We start from the raw sequence: 23,994 nt of genomic DNA on the forward strand, positions 1-23,994 counted from the left end.
AATCTATCTATCGCTTGCCTTAAAAATATCCATAGACTTGGCCTTCACTGCCTTCTGTGGCAATCGAAACATCACCAGCTGCGAAATAACTAGTGTTTCATCTTGATTTATTGTTAGTTTATGTCATTATGCAAAAAGAGAAATTTTAATGGCCTCTTAACAGATCATTTTCCTGCACCTTTATTTTAGACATTTGATCCCAAAATCTCATGCCATTCAATTTACTATGAACTATAAGTACTGCTTATTCTCACAATAGGAAATAACACAGCCTCTTTGTATCTCAAATATCTGTAGGTTCTCTTTTGAGAATCCTTGACAACAGCTAGTGAGATAAAGTGAAGTAAGGTGCTTGAAAATTAAAACAGACAGTTTTAACAATGAAACCGATCCTTTGAAACATAAATGCACAACATCCTTTGTTGCCTATCCACGATAACTGGAGGTAGCAAAATGGCAAAGATAGACACAAAGTGCTGGAGTAACTCAGATAGCATCTCTGGAGAAAATAGATAGGAGATGTTTTGGGACGGGATCCTTCAACCGGCTGAAATGTCACCCATTCATTCTCTCCAGCGATGCCGCCTGACCCGCTGAGTTACTCCAGCATTTTGTGTCTATCTTTGGTATAAACCAGGATCTTCAGTTCTTTTTTATTACATCAATAGGTAAGAAAAGGCAGTATTATGCTTAATTTTCTTTTCCAAACTAAATGCTGTGAAAGTTAGCAAATTGCTTTTATGGAAAAGCTCCTCTCCCTACCACAAATCTATAGTACCCAACCAGTAAGGACAATCAGTTGTTGCCAATTCTCCAGCCAAATATGAATGGAATTGTGCAGATTAATGAAAAAAGTTGTATTTGTACAGCGCTTCATAAATCGTTCCACGGCACAACAACGGTTGACCCCGACTCATGTAAAATAGAAGAGTCACAGGGCAAATGTCAAGCCGGATTTTAAGATGCGCCTTAGAAATAGAAGTAGAAAAATAGAGGTTTGAAGAAGGAATTCCAGAAATATGGGGCCCCTGCCAACAGAAGATATTACAGAGAATCTTACGAGTCCGGTTATCTCAGAATTGTGCTTGGCTAGTGAAGATAATTAAAATGGGAGGGGTGGACCAAAGGAAAATAACAAAAGCAAGCATGAGAATTTTAAATTCAATGCTTTGCTTAAGCAAGAGCCAAAGTAAGTTAGAAAGAACAAGAATGATTGGAGAAAGAGACCGCGCTAATCGAGATATGACAACATTGGCTCTGGATGACCCCAACTTTTCAGATGATACCAAGACAGTTCAACCAGTTGTCCATCCATTTCAGACAAGTTTGGAGACAGCTGCTTAAGTAGAGTGGAGTTAGGCATTATTATGGATACAGTCCTATGCTTTGAAGTTAGTATCACAACCAAACTCTTCAAGCACCTTTGATATTCAACATTTTCTCGTTCCAATAAAGCCCGTTGACCTTCACTATTAAGCTGAGTTGCTGAGCATTCCCTGAATTTTGCATCTGAACACTATTGCAGATCCTTCATTAATTACGTTTCACATTAAGATCACAGTTGCATGATCCAACAAGTGATTGGTGTCTGCAGCGCACTGCCATTGGTAATCGTGGAGGCAGATTCAATTTACACCTCATGCTGCCTCGGCAAGGCCAGCAGTGTAATCAAGGATGAGTCGCACCCTGGCCACTCCTTCTCCCCTCTCCCATCAGGCAAAAGGAACAGTGTGAAAACGCACACCGCCAGATTCAGGGACAGTTTCTTCCCAGCTATTATCAGGCAACTAAATCATCCTACCACAACCAGAGAACAGTGCTGAACTACTATCTACCTCATTGGTGACCATCGGACTATCTTTGATCAGACTTTACTGGCTTTACCTTGCACTAAACGTTATTCTCTTATCATGCACTGTAAATGGCTCGGCTGTAATCATGTATTGTCTTTCCGCTGACTGGCTAGCACGCAACAAAAGCTTTTCACTGCACCTCAGAACACGTGACAAAAAACGAAATTCAACTAGGAAGCTCTATATAACTTGCAGATGTCATTCAATACAATCAAATGTCATACCATGCATGTCTCACACAAGACTAAACCACTTTTATTGGAATACAACATGGGTAGCCATACATTACTTGCTGTCGACCATCACCCATATCTTTCTGCTGACTGGCTAGCACGCAACAAAAAGCTTTTCACTGTACCTCGGTACACGTGACAATAAACTAAACTGAAACTGAATGGTAGCTTTCAAATAGGAGCTGGATAAGCATCTGAAACACGGAGAGGTGATGGGAGTATGACAAATTGGCCTGCTCTTCCACCAAAATGGATTCGACCGGCTAATGTCTGCTTCTGCTCTGCAACCAGTGACTTACTGCTCTTTGTGTATCATTTGTAAACGCGCATGACATTATTGTTATTTTGCATCAAGAGACAGCATGAATAAATGTGGGCAGTTTACTAATCCACGGTCAGCCCATTATTGTGATTGATAAAGCCAATATTTACCATCTGGGAGGCCTGATAAACTCTCCCAGTGTGATCTGTTCTGGAGCATATAAAGCCGAACTGTTCACAACAATGATTTACTTGATAAATCTCTTCTTTCCTGTTGTCAAATCCTATAAATATTTAAAGCTGCACCATCTGTCAAGATCTATTCATCAATGCTAAGCCAGCGCCATAAATTCAATTAAAAAGTTCCCAGCAAATTATCTATCAGTAACTCGACCAGTTCAAAGAAAGGCAATTGCTCAAGTATAAAATAATATCAAGTTGAAATGCACCCGGTGCATTGTATGACTATGATTTAATCTCACATTCCTGATAGGCTTATTTAACACAAAATCTTAGTAACCAGAGAAGACTCCTATTAAAATGGGGTGTTTTTCTGTATGGGGAGATTTGGAAGAAAAACGGGATTATACATTTTGTAATCTAGTTAACATCAGAATTTTGAACCCTACAGCATTCTTTTATATAACAAAGCATTGCACACTATTCATTTTGCACAATCGTGTCAATTTGCGTTGATTTAAAAAAAAAATTAAACCAAGATTTTAAACATATTACTTTCAGTCACCTACATTACTAGATGCACTTCAGCATCAGAGCAAATTAAATACATACTTGCATGTGTATACTTCGAAGGTATCACAAAATGCTGGAGTAACTCAGCGGGTCAGGCAGCATCTCTGGAGAGAAGGAATGGGTGACGTTTCGGGTCGAGACCCTTCTTCAGACCCGTCAGAAGAAGGGTCTCGACCCGAAACGTCACCCATTCCTTCTCTCCAGAGATGCTGCCTGGCCCGCTGAGTTACTCCAGCACTTTGTGATACCTTCGATTTGTACCAGCATCTGCAGTTATTTTCCTACACAACTTGCATGTGTACACTTGTTCATTTTAAAACCAACACAGACAACTTCCATGGCGTGCTAGAGCTTAGGACTTTTTGACATTATTACCTGAAGAAATCTGCTCAAGAAATAATTGACAAACAAGTTTCACCCCAGACATACCCGTCAACCTACCTGTCACTGGGCTCTAGATAAATGTTATTATTATCGTCAGAATGTGTGCATCCATAGCAATAGTTTATTTTTGAGCTAATGAGGTACACAAAGGCCATTTGTTAGAATTTCAGTGACTGGAGTATATTGATTGGACCAAAAAACAAACATTAAATTCTCAAGCTGATCTTTCCTCAGATTTTTAGTTTAGTTCAGTTTAGAGATACAGTGCGGAAACAGGCCCATCGATACCGTGCTGACCAGTGATACCCGCACACTAACACTATCCTACACACACAAGGGACAATTTACAATTATACCAAGCCAATTAACCTACAAACCTGTAAATCTTTGGAGTGTGGGAGGAAACCGGAGCACCCGGAGAAAACTCACGCAGATCACGGGGTGAACGTACAAACTCCACATAGACAGTACCGGTAGTCAGGATTAAACCCGGTTCTCTGGCGCTGTAAGGCAGTAACTCTACCGCTGAAGAAGGGTCCCAAACTGAAACGTCATCCACCTCTTTTCTCCATAGATGCTGCCTGACCCACTGTGTTACTTCAGCTCTTTGAGTCTATCTTTGGTATACACCAGCATCCACAGTTCTTTGTTTCTACAAGAATAATTCCATGATTTTCTTTATTTCCAGCTGATATATGGCTATAACTTTCAAATTAGAAGGAATTTCATAATTGACTTAAGTAACGATATTTTTACCTAATCAGCAAAATGTATGCAATCAGGAACCAAGTCTGCAGATGAGTTAGTTAAAGCAGAATTATTCTACAGGACTGGAAATGATCTGGAGGATGATCCCCGAGAATGTTGTGTTTCTCTCGTTATCAGCAATGCCTGAAACGTGGGTAGAGGTTCGCTGTGCCCATGAATCAACAACTCAGCAAGTAAACCATTTGGAATAGCTCTGAAATAGCACGGTTTCCCACCAACTGGGACACACATTACCCAAAATCACAGATCATCACACGGCAGAGTTGCTGCCTTCCAGCACCAGAGACCCGGGTTCGATCCCAACTACGGGTGCTGTCTGTGCGGAGTTTGTACGTTCTCCCCGTGACCAAGTGGGTTTTCTCCGAGATCTTCGGTCTCCTCCCACACCAAAGACGTACAGGTTTGACGGTTAATTGACTTGGTATCAATGTAAACTTGTCCCTAGTGTGTGTAGGATAGTGTTAATGTGCGGGGGCCGCTGGTCGGTGCGGACGGTGGGCCGAAGAGCCGCTGGTCGGTGCGGACTCGGTGGGCCGAAGAGCCTGTTTTCGTGCTGTATCTCTTAAACTAAAAAAAAAACTACTGTGTCTAAAGTTCATGAGTGATGTTGATGAAACCTGGCATACAGTGACATTTCTCACAGATTGACGAACATCACCGCCACAAGCAACATGTATGTCAATTGTACGCTGGATTAGAGATGGCAGTGTTTCGAGATGCAAGGAGGTGGTTTGGCGGTTTATGCAAGTGGTAACCAGGATTCACGTGAATTCTAACAAATCTGACAAGCGGGAAAGGGAGAAGGCTCATTGGGATGCACTGATATCTGTCACTCTGCATGTCCCAAACCAGCAGCGCGTCCACACTAGTCCAGAATTTACTTAGCAGGGAGCTATTGCATTCCTGCAGTGGTTCTCAGAACTACAGTACAACCAATCTCGATCAGCCCGTCCCGTTTAGGACACCCTAATGATTACTAAGATGACCAAGGGAATTGCTCAGAAATCACAGAATGTCCTTGACACCATGTATAAGTGGGTATAACAGTGAGCGTTTGACAGCACTGGGCCTGTATTCACTGGAGTTTAGAAGGTTGAGGGGGGACCTCATTGAAACTTACAGAATAATGAAAGGCATAGATAGAGTGGATGTGGAAAGGATGTTTCCACTGGTGGGAGAGTCTTCGACCAGACGTCATAGCCTCAGATTTAAAGGGTGCTCTTTTAGAAAGGAGGTGAGGAGGAACATATTTAGTCAGAGGGTAGCCAATCTGTGGAAGCCAAGTCAGTGGATATTATTAAGGGAGAGTTAGACAAATTCTTGATTAGAATGAGTGTAAAGGGTTTTGGGGAGAAGGCAAGAAAATGGGATTAGGAGGCAGAGATCAGCCATTATTGAATGGCAGAGTAGACTCGATGGGCTGAATGGCCTAATTCTATTCCTATAACTTGTAAACATGGGAAAAACAAGGGCAGGTTAAATGTAATGGAGAAATATAAAGTTCTGTACACAGGGAGAAAAATATGATCAGCACACACTAAAATAGCGCAGTTAAAACAACATAACAGTTTTCTCAGAGCATAATGATAGAATTGGAAGATACAGTACGGAAAGAGGCCCTTCGGCCCCTGCCGACCATCAATCACCCATTCACACTGGTTCGACAGTGCCCTCCATAATGTTTGGGACAAAGACCCGTCATTTATTTATTTGCCTCTGTACTCCACAATTTGAGATTTGTAATAGAAAAAAAATCACATGTGGTTAAAGTGCACATTGTCAGATTTTAATCAAGACAATTTTTATACATTTGGTTTCACCACGTAGAAAATACAGCTGCGTTTATACGTCTCCCCATTTCAGGGCACCATAATATTTGGGGCACAGCAATGTCATGTAAATGAAAGTAGTCATGTTTAGTATTTTGTTGCCTATCCTTTGCATGCAATGACTGCTTGAAGTCTGCGATTCATGGACATCACCAGTTGCTGGGTGTCTTCTCTGGTGATGCTCTGCCAAGTCTGTATTGCAGCCATCTTTAGCTTATGCTTGTTTTGGGGACTAGTTTCCTTCAGTTTTCTCTTCAGCATATAAAAGGCATGCTCAATTGGGTTCAGATCGGGTGATGGACTTGGCCATTCGAAAATTGACCATTTTTTAGCTCTGAAAAACTCCTTTGTTGCTTTAGCAGTATGTTTGGAATCAGTGTCTTGCTGTAGAATGAACCGCTGGCCAATGAGTTTTGAGGCATTTGTTTGAACTTGAGCAGATCGGATGTGTCTATACATTTTAGAATTCATTATGCTACTACCATCAGCAGTTGCATCATCAATAAGTGAGCCAGTATCTTCAGCAGCCATACATGCCCAGGCCATAACACCCCCACCACCGTGTTTCACAGATGAGGTGGTATGCTTTGGATCTTGGGCAGTTCCTTCTCTCCTCCATACTTTGCTCTTGCCATCACTCTGATCTTCGTTAATCTTCGTCTCATCAGTCCACAAGACCTTTTTCCAGAACTGTGGTTGTTCTTTTAAGTACTCCTTGGCAAACTGTAACCTGGCCATCCTATTTTTGCGGCTAACCAGTGGTTTGCATCTTGCAGTGTAGCCTTTGTATTTCTGTTCATGAAGTCTTCTGCGGACAGTGGTCATTGACAAATCCACACCTGACTCCTGAAGAGTGTTTCTGATCTGTCGGAACAGGTGTTTGGGGATTTTTCTTTATTATAGAGATAATTCTTCTGTCATCAGCTGTGGAGGTCACCCTTGGCCTGCCAGTCCCTTTGCGATTAGTAAGCTCACCAGTGCCCTCTTTCTTCATAATGATATTCCAAACAGTTGTTTTTCGTAAGCCAAAGGTTTGGCTGATGTCTTTAACAGTTTTATTCTTGTTTCTCAGTCTCATAATGGCTTCTTTGACTTTCATTGGCACAACTTTGTTCCTCATGTTGATAAACAGCAATAAAAGTTTCCAAAGGTGATGGAAAGACTGGAGAAAGACTAGGCGCTGAGAGCTCTCTTATACCTGCATTAAGGAGGCAATTAAACGCACCTGAGCAATTACAGACACCTGTGAAGCCATGTGTCCCAAACATTATGGTGCCCTGAAATGGGGGGACTATGTATAAACACAGCTGTGATTACTACATGGTGGAACCAAAATGTATAAAAATGGCCTTTAATAAAATCTGACAATGTGCGCTTTAACTACATGTGATTTTTTTCTATTACAAATCTCAAATTGTGGAGTACAGAGGCAAATAAATATTATTGAGGGCACTGTACATTATCCCTCTTGCACAGCCACTCTCTACACACGAGAGGCACTTTACAGAGGCCAATTAACCTACAAACCCGCACATCTTTGATATGTGGGAGGAAACCGGAGCAGCCGGATGAAACCTATGTGTTCAAAGGGAAGAAATTACACACGGCACAATGAAAGCACCTGAGATTAGCATCGAACTTGGGTCTCTGGCCCTGAGGCAGCAGCTCCACCTGCTGCGCTACTGTTCCGACCTCAGCACGATGAACTCATGCAGAAAATTAACATGGACTTCAAGAGTCAGGCAAAATGCATAATAAGTCAGAGTCTAGAGTCATACAGCATGGAAACAGGTTCTTCGAACCAACTGGTCCATGCCGACCAAGATGCCCAATCTAAGCTAGCTCCATTTGCCTGCATTTGGCCCATATTCCTTTAAACATTTCCTATCCATGCACCTGTCCGAGTGTCTTTTAGCTGTTATCGCACCTGCCTCAACGCCTGTGAAGGTCCTGCCCTGGTTTGACTTCCCTGGGTTTAACTCGCACTTATCCAAATTAAACTCCACTGGCCATTCGTCAGCCCGTTGCCCAGCTGATCGAGATCCTGCTGTAATTGCTGATAACCAATTTCACTGTCTATATAATACCACCTACTTCAGCGACATCTGCAAACTTGATTAATCAAGTCAGAAGGGGATCTTTTGACTGCTGAAGTTACTGATAAAAGATCAATTTCCCCGGTGCGGGACAAATAAAAGGAATATATATATATATTTTTTTTTAAATGGTAGATCGTCCAAAACGTAATAACTGCCCCAAACTACAATCACAGCTCAACCAGCATCTGCAGTCCCTTCTTACGCACCACAGCTAATCTGTCTTGGACAGACACAAAATGCTAGAGCAACTCAGCGGGACAGGCAACATCTCTGGAGAGAAAAACGTGATGTTTTTGGTCGAGACCCTTCTTCAGACTGAGAGTCAGGAGATATGGAAGGGAATGTGTTGTGGACATAGAAAGCTGAATCAGCAGGCCTTCCACAGCAAAGGCTGTGGCCTGAGGGAGAGCCAACTCCACATTGCCAGAAGCCAAGATCACAATGCACCTGCCCGGAACACAGACAAATACTGGGGCAGCACAGTGGCGCCTTACAGTAGAGTTGCTGCCTTACAGCACCAGAGACCCAGGTTCAATCCTGACTACGGGTCTCGTCTGTACTGAATTTGCACGTTCTCCCCGTGACCGCGTGGGTTTTCTCCGGGTGCTCCGGTTTAGAAACATAGAAAATAGGTGCAGTAGTCCCAGAAGGCAGTGGAGGCCAAATCTCTGAATGCTTTCAAGAGAGAACTAGATAGAGCTCTTAAGGATAGTGGAGTCAGGGGGTATGGGGAGAAGGCAGGAACGGGGTACTGATTGAGAATGATCAGCCATGATCACATTGAATGGCGGTGCTGGCTCGAAGGGCCGAATGGCCTACACCTAAACCTATTGTCTATTGTCTATAGTCGGCCATTTGACCCTTCAAGTCAGCACCGCCATTCAATATGACCATGGCTGATCATCCAGGATCAGTACCCCGTTCTTGCTTTCCCCCCATATCCCTTGATTCTGTTAGCCTCGAGAGCTATAACCTCCTACATTCCAAAGAAGTGCAGGTTTGTAGATTAATTGGCTTCTGTAAATTGCCCTTAGTGTGTCGGATACGACTTGTGTACGGGTGATCGCTGTTCGGTGCCGACTCAGTGGGCTGAAGGCCAAGTGTCCAAGCTGTATCTCTAAACTGAGCTCACCTCTATGAGAATCTTGGATAGTTATAAATTTTGCTGAAAGCCAGAGGCATCTGAAACCGTGCAAAGAGATTTAGAAGATTTGATTTTTTTTCAATTAAATATAATACAGTAACCAAAATTAATATAACAGAAACTCATTAAAATGCTGTCAATTGTGGACAACATTAAAATAAAGTATGATCAGTAAACTGGTTCTTTACAATTAAAGTTTGTTCCTTGGGGGCATAGATTCGCACAGAGTCTTGCCCAGAGTAGGGGGATCGTGAACCAGAAGGCATAGGTTTAAGGTGAGGGGGGAAAAGATTTAATAGGAGCCTGAGGGGTAACTGTTTCACACAAAGGGTGGTGGGTGTATGGAACGAGCTGCTGGAGAAGGTAGCTGATGCACTATCGCAACGTTTAAGAAACATTTAGACAGGTACATGGATAAGACAGGTTTAGAGGGAGATGGGCCAAAAGCAGGCAGGTGGGACTAGTGTAGATGGGACATGTTGGCCGGTGTGGGCAAGTTGGGCCGAAGGGCCTGTTTCCACACTGTACATCTCTATGAGGGCGATAGACCTATTTAAAATGTGCCAGCAATTCCAGGCCTACAGCCCTCCTCTCAACACACAGCGCCAAAGTTGAGAGTACACCAGAGAAGTGGGTGATCATTAATGCTGGCGCCTGACCTGCAACTCGTCACGGCCTTTGATCAGGCATGCAGCGAGGTCGGAGGCATGCTGAGCGGGAAACAGCAAATAAAAAATAATCAATGGGAAGAGGAACCATTACACCCACCGACTCCTCGGCTCAGCAGCAAGCTTGCAGAGCCAAATCCAAGCACATTAATTAATTTAAATTTCAAGAGCACACATTTCTTGAAAAATGGAACAAGAGATTGAAGGCTAACAGAAAGTATCATACTGGCTAAATACCTTCCAGCAGAGCAGAGAGAGACTGAGGCAACCACACTTTAATTATTTAAAGAAACCAGTAGCTGTTGCAATGTGGAACCTTTAGGATCACTCTTTGAGGGAAAAAGCCATCCATAATGATCAGATGCAAATATGGGGGCTCACTTTATCGACCTCCCCGTGGTGAGCCCTGTCAACTGACCTCAGTCAGGCGATCGACAACAAACAGAGACAGCAGAAGCACAAGCAGCTTCATAACTTCTGCTGCCTCAAACGCAAGAAGGAGAAGATGCAAATACCAAATGATTTCATGAGAGGAATAGATCGGGTAAACGCACAGAGTCTCTTGCCCAGAGTAGGGGAATCGAAGAGCAGAGGACATAGGTTTAAGGTGAAGGGGAAAAGATTTAATAGGAATCTGAGAGGTAACTTTTTCCACACAAAGAGGGATGGGTGTATGGAGGTGGTAGTTGAGGCAGGGACAATCGCAACGTTTAAGAAACAATCAGATAGGTACATGGGTCGGACAGGTTTAGAGCGATAAGGGCCAAACGCAGGCAGGTGGGACTAGTGTAGCTGGGACATGTTGGCCGGTGTGGGCAAGTTGGGCCGAAGGACCTGTTTTCATGCTGTATCACTCTATGACACGGTATCAGCATGTTGAACACCATTATAGAATGCTGATTTTGTTTTTAAATCCATGGTAAAACCCAATAATGAGCATTGTAGAGTCCATACAACAATTAAATCAGGAACTTCTAGGCATGAATCATTCCTGTATCCTGGGCAATTCCATTCGCCCTGGAAGCACCTGTCACAGGCCATTCCTAAGAAATTGAGGAGATTTGTGGACACAGCCAGGCCATCACGCAAAACAACCTCCCTTCCATTGACACCTCACACTGCCTCAGCAAGCCCAGCAGCATAATCAAAGAAGACTCGCACCTGGCCACTCCTCTTCCCCCCTCTCCCAGCACGGTTGCACGGTGGCGCAACGGTAGAGTTGTTGCCTTACAGCGAATGCAGCGCCGGAGACTCGGGTTCGATCGATCCTGACTACGGGTGCTGTACTCTACGGAATTTGTACATTCTCCCCGTGACCTGCGTGGGTTTTCTCCGAGATCTTCGGTTTCCTCCCACACTCCAAAGAAGCACAGGTTTGTAGGTTAATTGGCTGGGCAAATGTAAACATTGTCCCTCGTGGGTGTGGGATGGTGTTAATGTGCGGGGATCGCTGGGCGGCGCAGACCCGGTGGGCCAAAGGGCCTGTTTCTGCGCTGTATCTCTAAATCTAAAAATCTAAAGGCAAGAGATTCATAAGTGTGAAAATGCACACCACCTGATTCAGGGATAATTTCTTCCCAGCTGTTATCAGGCAACAGAATCTTCCTATCAACAACTAGATAGCAGTCCTGAGCTACTCTCTGCCTCATTGGAGACCCTGGGACTAACCTTGGTCGGACTCTATCTTGCACTAAACATTATTCTCTTATCACGTATCTGTACATGATAGATGGCTCCATTGTAATCATGTGCTGTCTTTCCGCTGACTGGTTAGCACGCAACAAAAACCTTTCACTGTACCTCGGTACACGTGACAATAAACTAAACTAACTAACTAACTTAGGGCAAACTGAATTTCACCACCGCTCCAAAATAAAAACAGAAAATGTTGCTTCCAGCAGGTCAGATAGAACCAGTGGAAAGAGAAACAGAGTTAACATTTCAAGTCAACAACTCTTCAGAGGGTGGAAAGTGAGAAAACATGTGAAAATTATGAAGAGAGTGGGGAGGAATAGACAGGATAAAGGGAGTCTACCCAAAAGGCCTAAGTCAGTTGAGCAAAGCCATCGTGGATTGATAAAAGAAAAAATCATAGTTTAAACCTGGGGTTTAGTTTCACTTAGTTTCGAGATACAACGCATAAACAGGCCCTTCGGCCCACCGAGTCCGCACCGACTAGCAATCCACATACACTAACACTATCCGACACACACTAGGGACAATTTACAGTTCTACTAAACCAATTAACCTAAAAACCTGTACACCTTCAAAGTGTGGGAGGAAACCGGAGCAACCCAGGAAAACCCACGTGGTCACAGGGAGAACATACAAACTCCATGCAAACAGCACCCGTAGTCAGGATCGAACCCAGTTCCCTGGCGCTGTAAGGCAGCAACTTTACCGCTGCTCTCAACACACAGCGCCAATGGGCAAACATGAGAGTACAGCAGAGAAGCTGGTGATCACTAATGCTGGCATCTGACCTCCAGCTTGTCATGGCCTGTGATCGGGCATTCAGCGAGGTCGGAGATATGCTGAGAAGCAGCAAATAAAAAATAATCATTGGGAAGAGAAACCATTACACCGACTCCTCGGCTCAGAGGCTAGGCTAACTTATGAAGCCATAAGGTCATAAGTGATAGGAGCAGAATTAGGCCATTCGGCCCATCGTCTATTCTGCCATTCAATCATGGCTGATCTATCTCTCCCTCCTAACCCCATTCTCTTACCTTCTCCCCATAACCTCTGACACCCGTACTAATCAAGAAACAATCTATCTCTGCCTTAAAAATATCCAGCCTTCTGTGGCAAAGAATTCCACAGATTCGCCACCCACTGACTAAAGAAATTCCTCCTCATCTACTTCCTAAAAGAACGTCCTTTAATTCTGAGGCTGTGACCTGTAGTCCTAGACTCTCCCACTAGAGGAAACATCCTCTCCACATCCACTCCATCCAAGCCTTTCGCTATTCCGTAAGCCGTGCCATGGTACCAAGCGACTACTTATAGCGAACTTCAAAGAGGAGATTTAAAAAAAAAAACAATTGACCCCAAGACAGCTGAAGGAGATCCAAGGACAGGGTGCCACAGGCTGCTCCATAAATAGGCTTTAGGGAATTTCTTGCAGGTGAAAGGATGGGTAAAGAGGAAGAAGAAATTCATCACTGTGTGTGGGGTGCCATCATGGACTTCAGACACTTGAAGATCTGAAAATTCTGCACCAAGCTTGTGGTCCATCAGGCAACATTAATCCCTGACCTCCGGAATTATGAACTAAAAGGAAAAGGCATTTCAAAGCAATGGAGAATGACCACAAAATCCACTGGTAGGATAAGTGAACCGATATCAGCAGTCTTTCATCCAGGTCAACGTTTTCAGCATTGAAGCGCTAATTAGCCAAGCAACGTCATTTGCATAGACAAATAGATATTTGCATAGACCGAAGAAGGGCCCCGACCCCAAATGTCACCTGACATTTTCTCCAGAGATAGAAACATGGAATGTAGGTGCAGGAGTAGGTCATTCGGCCCTTCGAGCCAGCACCGCCATTCAATATGATCACGGTTGATCATCATCAGTACCCCATTCCTGCTTTTTTCTCTCATATCCCTTGATTCCTTGTTGCCTGACCTGCTGAGTTTAGTTTTCGTTAAGTTTAGTTTAGAGATACAGGCCTTTCAGCCCACCGAGTCCGCACCGATCAGCAATCCCCGCACACTTGCACTATCCTGCACACACGCGGGACAATTTACACTGATATCAAGTCAATTAACCTACAAACCTGTACGTCTTTGGAGTGTGGAAGGAAACTGAAGATCCCGGAGAAAACCCTATTCAGATCACGGGGAAAATTCCCGACAGACAGCACCCGTGGTCAGGATCGAACCCGGGTCTCTGGCGCTGTAAGGCAGCAGCTCTACCGTTGCGCCACCATGCCATCATTACTCCAACATTCTGCGTTGGTCTTTGGGAGAAAATCAGCATCTGCAGTTCCTTGTTATAACATCATTTTCATGCCTGATACCAAACTCCCTGAAGAAGAACAAGAACATCAGTCTGAAGAATGGTCTCGACCCGAAACGTCACCCATTCCTTCTCTCCAGAGATGCTGCCTGTCCCGCTAAGTTACTCCAGCATTTTGTGTCTACCTTCGATTACTACAAACCTGTTCACTAATAAATTACCTGGCAGATTGGTGAAATTATTCATACACATTCTCAAAGCCACCTTGAGAACATGCAACTCTCTGCCAATTCCTGAAAATCCCTAGTCCATGACAGCTCAAAATGCAGTGAGAATATTTAGGATGGCATTGAGACCACAAATCCACTCATTGGAACTGCACAGAAGTTCAAAGTAAATGGCCGAAGGAGCACACTATTTTCCATACTACACATCCATTCTTCCCATCGAGCACCTCCTGCCCCATTGGTAGAACGCTGTCCCACACTTGCCCCGAATCACTTCAGAGCTGAAGCAGAAGGAAAGGTTCCTCCACCATGTGGAATTACTCGAGATAGTAGACAGAACAGGGTGTCATAGGGCATGGGGAGAAGGCAGGAGAGTGGAGTTAGGAGGGAGAGATAGATCAGCCATATTGGGTGGTGGAATAGACTAGATCGGACGAATGGCCTAATTCGGCTCCTATCACTTAATAAACCTTATGAACAGTGACGCAGCTAGTAGAGCTGCTGCCTCACCGCTTCGGACACCCCAGACCGATCCTGACCTTGGGTACTGTCTGTGTGGAGTTTGCACATTCTCTGTGACCACGTGGGTTTCTGCCCACATCCCAGAAATGTGCGGTTTTGCAGATTATTTGTCCTCTGTAAAATTGTTCCGAACGCGTAGCGAATGGATGAGAAAGTGGGATAACATAGAAATAGAGTGAACGGGTGATCGATGGTCGGCGTGGACTCGATGGGCCGAAGGGCCTGTTTCCATGTCGTGTCTCGAAACTAAACTCAAAAAGTGAAAGACTGCAAACAGATTTTCTCCCCAAATTGGATGCGTAATTTCATTTGCTGCCACGTCCCAGGCTCTACATTCGAACACCTCAAATATAAAATCTCACTTTAGATGTAAAATGTACACAGAGATTTTAAAAAACCCAAACATTTGCTGTGTTTTAGTAAAATACCAGCCACATAATCCCTCAGGGAAGTTGAAGTGTTTCTAAATAAAAAAAACATAATTGAATTCTCATTGAGAGGTCCCCCGCTTACTTTGAGAAAGTGAAATCATACCTTGTGTAAATGTTGTCCACAATACCAATGACAGCTTCTTCTGCAGGAACATACGACCCGATTTGTGCCATAATAGTGATCAACGCTACTTGTCTAATGTAAGAACTCTTTCCTCCCATGTTGGGTCCAGTAACGATCATAGCCCTCTGTCCATCGCCCTGAGAAACAAGGTCCATGAAAAACAATAATTAGCAGTCCGTGTGGAGAGGACTTTTCAATAGCTACAAAAGCCAAGAAGCATGTTCAATGTTCTGCACGTGCACGTTAGGTTTCTTATTTTCTAGTTATTGATCCAAACATTGTCATGTTCCTGGAAGTAATTTTAAATATTAAATCAATAAATTTAGCCAGAAGCTTTCAAACCAAGGAGCCAGCCTGTACCAAGGAGTTCCCCATTCAACCCGTACACCTTGAATCGTACCAATACCAGACCCAATATAATCTATATTTGCTCAGATAGGAGAGCTCTGGGTTTTAGTTTTAGAGATACAGCATAGAACCAAGCCCTTCGGCCCGCCAGGTCCGTGATGGCCAGCGATTACCCACACAGCAGTCCAATGCTACACACTGGGGACAATTTACGAAAGCCAATTAATGGACAAACTTGCACAGCTTTGGAGCGTGGGAGGAAATCGAAGTACCTGGAGAAAACCCACGCGGTCACAGGGAGAACGTTCAATCTCCGCACAGACAGCACCAGTAATCAGGATCAAACCCGGGTCGCTGGTGCTGTGAGGCAGCAACTCTACCACTGTGCCACCCTATACAATTAGATTTCAATGGCTGAGCAAGTCAATGAGCTGGTCAAACTTTAATGCATCCCCAATCAAGGTGCTAAGATAGTTATTCAAACTATTCCACCAACTTGAAAATAAACTGCAGTTTCTTCAATGTTCAGTCCAATTTCTGGAATTCTACCTAACATCGTTGAGGAAGAAGACCCCGCCCAGAATTGAGTAAGTTGAGTTTATTGTCACGTGTACCGAGATACAGTGAAAAGGTTTTGTTGCGTGCCAACCAGTCAGCGGAAAGACAATACATGATTGCAATCGAGCCATCCATAGTGTACAGATATATGATGAAGGGAATAACATGAATAGATTAAGAAGAGCATTGTTAAAGTAAGAAATGTTGCTGTCGGAGTAGAGATTTAAATGAGTGGAGTGATTGCAACGTGTGATTGCAGATCCACTTCTGTGACTCGCACACAAAGAGATGCCTGGCTTGGGTGCCATCTTGGATCTTACTGGAGTCCTCCTGCAGTGACCGACTGCAGTGCAGTGAATCATAAGGCAAATCAATATAATCTTTTTAAAGATAAATTAGGATTGCAAATAAATTCAGGCCGAGGATGCAATGGGCAGGGATTTATTTCTCATACTTCTCAGAAATAATAATGGCATAAATCTGTAACATTGTAAATAACATTTTATAAAGGACATTGAACCAAATACAAGAGAAAACTGAAGCGCACTCTGTCCACATACTGTAGATCTGACATGTACCTGTTCGGGAATACAGTAGATGTGACATCAACCTGTTTGGGAATACTGTATCCAGAGTGTAAGTGGGGTGTGCACTTAGTGGGGTGCACGTAAGTGGGGTGTGCTCGACGGGGGCTTCAATGTCGGGAGCTACGACCGCCCCGACGTGCAGCAACAGCGGCAGCGTGTTCGCCCGCCCCGGATCGCGGGGCTTGGGTCAGCATGCTGTGGACCTTTCACCGTCCGGCGTGGCTTGGAATGTGGCAACGACACCAGCCTGACCGCGGGAGAAGACGGCAGGGGAAGGGAAAAGACATTCTGGCCTTACACCACAGTGAGGAGGAGACTGGAGGAGACTCACTGTGATGGATGTTTCTTTTTTTGTGTGTTGGTTGGGGTTGTGTAATTTGCTTATTTTATTGCTTTTATTGTTGGACTGTGGGTGACTAAATTTCGACAAATAAAGATATCTTGAATCTTGCAGTCAGAGCCAGGGGTCCAGTGTGTGGTTGTGGCCTGGACCACGGGCTGGGTGTGCGGCTAAATCCAGGACTGGAGTTCAGGAACACAAGGTGTCAGGAACATGGGTAGGTTTGAGGCTGGAGTCAGGGTCCAGAGTTCTTGTACACTTCCCATTCCCTTAAGATGGACGCAGTGCTGGAGTCACTCAGCGGGTCGGGCGGCATCTCTGGAGAAAAAGGATGGGTGACTTTTCGGGTCGGGACCCTTCTTCACACTGAAAGTAGTGGAAAGGGAACTGGAGGCAAGGAAAGTTCAGAGCAAAGCAGGGCCGGCCACAGATGACCAAGGAAACGCACCAAATTCACTGGAACGTTTATTCTACTGCAGTTAACATAAGAATGCGTTTACATATTAACTGGAGTAATATCCATTAGTCTGGAAAACTACCAAAGGGTGCAGGGTTATCAGACAATAGACAATAGGTGTAGGAGGAGGCCATTCGGCCTTTCGAGCCAGCACCGCCATTCAATGTGATCATGGCTGATCATTCTCAATCAGTACCCCGTTCCTGCCTTCTCCCCATACCCCCTGACTCCTCTATCCTTAAGAGCTCTATCCAGCTCTCTCTTGAATGCATTCAGGGAATTGGCCTCCACTGCCTTCTGAGGCAGAGAATTCCACAGATTCACAACTGAAAAGGTTTTTCCTCATCTCAGTTCTAAATGGCCTACCCCTTATTCTTAAACTGTGGCCCCTTGTTCTGGACTCCCCCAACATTGGGAACATGTTCCCTGCACTACCATCGGCCATATTGCTTTTGCTGGGTTCAAGTTCAAAGGAATATTTTTTTATTGACCTCCATAAAATTTAAACAAGAGCATCAAAATTAAATGTTACAACCAAGGTCTAATCTGTCCCAGTGCAGAGGGGTCACCAGGATGTGTGGGATTGGCCTAATGTATTATTCAGAACAAGTTTCTGGAGCAAGGTGGAGCTGTCCACAGGGGAGGGAGATCACACGGGGGAGAGCGAGAGCAAGCAGAGATGGTCCCTGATTTTTATTTACTGCTGCAAAAGGAGTGCAGGAGAAGGGACACTCCCTCCAATCTTCCATGGACCTTGCCATTTAAATAACATTTTTATTAAAAACTAGGACCCGTTGGGCCCAAAGATCTCCTGCATTGGTGCAGCACCCTGTGCTCACCCCTCTCCTCAACCCCCCCTTCCCTTCTCACCCACTCCCCCCTTCGCCCCTCCCTCCCCCTCCCTCCTCCCCTCCCCTCCCCTCCCCTCCCCTCCTTATAAACTTTAAAATGTGAATAACTTTAAAAACATAACACCGATTTCAATAAAACTACTTGCATTATCACTAAAGTGACGATGGTGAGTAAGGTGGGCCTAAAATCTACTCTTAATTCTTTCAGACTCTGCTGCATATGTCCTCAGTCTAAGCTAACTGATTTATTGGACAAATCGCACTGGCTTTACGTTCCTTTAAAATCATCATTATTATTCACACCTTCAACTCCATTACCCATTGAAAATAACATTTTATTTGGCTTCAAGAATTAAATGGCTTACATCAGGACTGTTACCAGGTTAACAACAAAAAAAATCACCCACTTTCTCACGTAAAATTGAAGTTAATTTGCCCATAGAATAATTTCTTCACTACAGATACATTTCATTATTAATAAATTACTGTTGCTTTGACGATGAAATTAATTTCACCAAATTTATTCCTTCAAAATTTCAAATGTTCACAATGCCCTAGCTCTCGTTTTGAATATGTTCTTACCTTCCATGACAAAGGTCTTAATGCCTGATTTATACAGAGGGTGGTAGGTGCCTGGTACACACTGTGGGGGTGGTGGTGGAAGCAGATACGATAGTGGCATTTAGGAGGTTTGGCACAGATATTATGGGCCGAAGGGCCTGTTCCTGTGCTACATTATTCTTAACTGTGAGATAAATGTGTCTACACTGCTGTTCAGTAAAATCCTGATAATAATAGGATTTTGATGGTACCACACAAGTGGGTTTTCCAGATTCACTTCAATGATAGTTTATTGTCACAGGTACCGAAGTACAGTGAAATGCTTTGTATTGTATACCACCCGGTAAAATCATATAGTAAACCTCACTTTGGGCAGTACACAAGTGTCGTCACATTTCTGGCCCTGACAAAGTTGCAAAATTTCACCGAAGCCCTATCTTCTACCTGCGCCGCACAAGACAGCAGCCCCCTTCTCCCCCCTCTCTCCCCCTCCCCCCCCTCTCTCCCCTCCTCCCCCCTCCCTCTCTCCCCTCCTCCCCATCCCCCCCCCCTCCCCTCCAAAACCAGTCAGTGGGAAGAGAACTTCGAAGCGAACAGTTTGATTTAATGGTTGTCTGTAAATTCGTTTGTTATACTTTGTAATCGAATATTGCTGCCGCAATAAACTTCTTTAACAAAGAACAAGCCTCCAGACTCGCCATATTGGTGACCCCGACGTGATCTAGCCGATCATCTACCATGGAGGAACAAGACGCTCCTCCTGCGGCTCCAACGCCCGGCGTACCGCAGCTAAACGCGGTCAGCGTTCATCTTCCTCCGTTTTGGGCACATCAACCCCAACTTTGGTTTGCCCATGCGGAAGTTCAGTTCCACCTAAGAAACATCTCGGTGGATGAGACGAAGTATTATTACCTGGACAGCGCCCTACCGCTGGAGACGCCCTCATGGCTGAAATGTTGGCTCTGGCAGGTGGGCACAAGGATTGCCTCATGTTCGAGCAGGCATTTCGAGAGCAACTGCCAGAAGATGTTAGGCTTATGCTCAAGGATTGTTCTTTTAAGGACCCCGTGGCATACGCGGAGAAAGCCGATGCCCTTATGGCGTCCAAATCGAAGAAATATAGTTAGATCAACAGGGTCTCGGGTCCATCAGACAGCCCGCAACGGCACCAAGATGGCGCCGCGACTCCCGCCATTTCTCCAAAAGCCCGCCAAAAAGATCCGCACAAGCACGGCTGGTGTTATTATCATCTGAGATGGGGTGGAGAAGCCCGCAACTGCCGCTCGCCTTGCACCTTCTCGGGAAATGCCTCGGCCGATCGTACATAGAGGCGGTTGCGATTGGCCAGAACTGACGCCTCTACGTCCGAGATCGATTCACGGACACAGAATTCTTGGTCGACACGGGAGCCATAGTCAGCATTGTACCGCCGACCGACCTTGAAGCCCGATCGGGTAAGAAAGGGCTTACCCTCATCGCAGTTAACGGCAGCCCCATCCGCACGTATGGTACACGGGCAATGTCTCTGTCCTTAGGCCGCTCTGACCATCCGCACGTACGAATGGTCGTTTATCGTCGCGGAAGTCGGTCAAGCGATCCTGGGCGCAGATTTCCTCTGGGCCTTTTCTCTAGTTCCCGATGTCCGAGGTAAAGGCCTTCGACCCTCCGCGAACAGCGATGAGCCCGCCGCTCCACCGCCGGCCACCCCGCCCAGCACGACTGTCCAGGCCGTCATCGCGGCCTCCGACCCATATGCTGCGGTCCTGGCTGAATTTCCGGAGCTGCAGGTTCAGCATTTCGACGCCCCTTCTGCAAGGCACGGCATTGTCCATCACATTCCCACCGAGGGGGCCCCCCGTTTTCGCGCGGGCCCTGAGGTTGCCGCCGGACAAACTCAAGGTGGCGCGGGAAGAATTTCAGAAGATGGAACAAATGGGCATTGTCCGTCGGTCCAACAGCCCATGGGCCTCTCCGTTGCATATGGTCTCCAAAGCATCTGGGGGGTGGAGGCCATGTGGAGATTACCGGCGCCTTAACGCCGTCACCACGGCGGACCGCTATCCCATACTGCACATCCAGGATTTCTCGTCCGGGCTGGAAGGTGCCGTAGTGTTCTCCAAAATTGACTTGGTGCGGGGCTACCACCAGATCCCTGTGCATCCAGGAGACATTCCAAAGACTGACACGATCACTCCGTTCGGGTTGTTCGAATGGTTGCGTATGCCTTTTGGGTCTGAAAATTGCGGCACAGGCGTTCCAGCGGCTGATGGACCGTGTGGGTCGAGATTTGTCTTTTGTTTTCATTTATTTGGATGATATCCTGGTACCCAGTCACTCGGTGCGAGAACACCTGGTCCATTTGCGGACGGTGTTCAAGCGGCTTCAAGACCACGGGCTCATCAAACACCCCTCCGTGTCAATTTGGCCTCCCCTCTATTGATTTCTTAGGACACCGGATCACCTCAGCCGGCGCCACTCCGTTGCCTGACAAGGTGGAGGCGGTTCGTGCCTTCCCGCGGCCCACCACAGTAAAGGGGTTGCAGGAGTTCGTGGGCATGGTGAATTTCTATCACAGGTTCGTACCGGCAGCGGCACGGGTCATGCGTCCGCTCTTCCAGTGTCTCGCAGGCAAACCTGTCGAGTTGGAGTGGTCTGCGGATGCTGAGAAGGCCTTTGAGGCAGCTAAAGTGGCTCTGGCAGACGCCACCAAGCTGGTCCACCCGAGCGCCTCCGCCCCCACGGCCCTGACGGTCGATGCGTCGGACGTGGCGGTTGGAGGGGTTTTGGAACAGCATGTAGATGGCAGTTGGCAGCCCTTGGCGTTTTTCAGCCGACAGCTTAACACGGCTGAGCTGAAGTATAGCGCCTTTGACCGAGAGCTTCTGGCTCTCTATTTAGCTGTCCGCCACTTTAGGTATTTTTTAGAAGGCCGTACATTTGTGGCCTTTACGGACCACAAACCGTTGACTTTTGCTTTTTCGAAAATGTCCGACCCATGGTCGGCCCGCCAGCAGCGGCACCTGACTGCCATCTCAGAGTTTACTACCGATGTTCGACATGTCGCGGGTAAGCTTAATGCCATTGCTGACGCCCTGTCCCGGCCAGCCGTTTCCCCAATTTCAGCGGTGGAATGCGAGGTGGATTTCCAGGAGCTTGCGGAGGCACAGCGCCTGGCTGACACTGCCTCAGCATACCAATCCACCACTTCGGGGTTGAAGCTGGCCCAAGTGGCTTGCGGGCCTGCGGGTACAAAAGTCTGGTGTGATGTTTCCCTTCCCCGCCCTAGGCCGGTGGTGCCGGCCGCCCTTCAGCGCCGGGTGGCTGGCGCACCCGTCCATCCGCTCCACCTCTGCCTTAGTAGCAGATAGGTTTGTGTGGCACGGCCTGCGCAAGCAGGTAGCCGCTTGGGCCCGTTCCTGTGTTCTCTGCCAGACCGCTAAAGTTCACAGGCATGTCCAACCTCCGGTACAGGAGTTTGAGGTCCCTGCGGTCCGTTTTTTCCATATTCACGTTGATTTAGTTGGGCCCTTGCCTTCCTCCAGGGGCTACACTCACCTACTCACGGTGGTTGACCGATTTACCCATTGGCCGGAGGCTTTCCCGTTGTCTGACACCTCCGCCGCGGCCTCTTGTGCCCGGGTCCTGGCCCTCCATTGGGTGGCCCGCTTCGGTGTTCCGTCCATTATTACCACCGACCGGGGGCCCCAGTTCACCTCTACCCTTTGGGCTATGTTAGCGGAGCTGTACGGTTCCCGGTTGCAGCAGACCACGGCGTACCACCCACAGGCTAATGGGCTCGTGGAGAGGTTTCATCGGCAGCTTAAGGCGGCCCTCAGTGTGTGGCTGGACGCCCCTGACTGGGTAGACCAGCTCCCCTGGGTCCTTTTGGGCATCCGTACGGCTCCTAAGCAGGACCTCGGAACTTCGTCCGCGGAACTGGTATATGGCTCGCCACTCAGAGTGCCCGGGGATTCCTTCCGGAGTCCTCTGGTCAGCAGCCCTCGGTTCCGTTGGTTTTAGCATCCCTCCGGGCGCGAGTGGGTTCCCTGGCTCCGGTTCCTACATCACGTCACGGGTGTCCCATGGTGCATGAACCGCCTGCCTTGAAGGACTGTGAATTTGTGTTTCTGCGTAGAGATGCCCATCGTTCCCCGTTGCAGCGGGTCTATGAAGGACCGCTCCGCGTGTTGCGTAAAGGGACGGTCACCTTCACCTTAGATGTTGGGGGCAGGAGTGAGCTCATCTCCGTGTCCAGGCTCAAACCTGCACACTTGGATCAGGACCGCCCTGTCCTGGTCGGTCAGCCGCCTCGGCGGGGCCGCCAGCCTGCAATTCCACCTGACCCGGGACCCCCTGCTCCTGTGGTGCCTGCAGCCCCTCTCCTTACTCGTTCTGGTCGTGAAATCCGGCTCCTTGCTAGATTCCGTACCTCGGGTTCTGGGGGGGGTCATGTAGCGACCATAGGGATTGGTCCTGAGAGTCGAACCCTCGGATTGGCCAGCTAGGTCAGGTAGTGGTTTTGGGGCCCAAAACCAGTCAGTGGGAAGAGAACTTCGAAGCGAACAGTTTGATTTAATGGTTGTCTGTAAATTCGTTTGTTATACTTTGTAATCGAATATTGCTGCCACAATAAACTTCTTTAACAAAGAACAAGCCTCCAGACTCGCCATAGGATAATGGATTGCAAGAGTTCTACTGTATTTTCAATGCTCAACATGAAATTCAGCAATAACTGAAAGAGTGTCTAAGTGTTTTAGACAATAGACAATAGGTGCAGGAGTAGGCCATTCGGCCCTTCGAGCCAGCACCACCATTCAATGTGATCATGGCTGATCATTCTCAATCAGTACCCCGTTCCTGCCTTCTCCCCATACCCCCTGACTCTGCTATCCTTAAGAGCTCTATCTAGCTCTCTCTTGAATGGATTCAGAGAATTGGCCTCCACTGCCTTCTGGTGCAGAGAATTCCACAGATTTACAACTCTCGAGTGAAAACGTTTTTCCTCATCTCCGTTCTAAATGGCCTACCCCTTA

The 23,994-nt window shown here is 46.4% G+C and overlaps 1 protein-coding gene across 1 annotated transcript in view; it reads right to left on the reverse strand.

The window, feature by feature from the left end:
• The window catches only part of msh3 (mutS homolog 3 (E. coli)), a 254,529-nt gene that overhangs the window by 100,618 nt on the left and 129,917 nt on the right, over nt 1-23,994 (reverse strand). The window contains exon 20 of the mRNA XM_078396561.1: nt 15,239-15,396. Coding sequence (XP_078252687.1) covers nt 15,239-15,396 — 158 coding nt within the window. The remainder of the gene's footprint in view (nt 1-15,238; nt 15,397-23,994) is intronic.

The sequence above is a fragment of the Rhinoraja longicauda genome, chromosome 3 (assembly GCF_053455715.1).
Source record: "Rhinoraja longicauda isolate Sanriku21f chromosome 3, sRhiLon1.1, whole genome shotgun sequence".
NCBI lineage: Eukaryota > Metazoa > Chordata > Chondrichthyes > Rajiformes > Arhynchobatidae > Rhinoraja > Rhinoraja longicauda.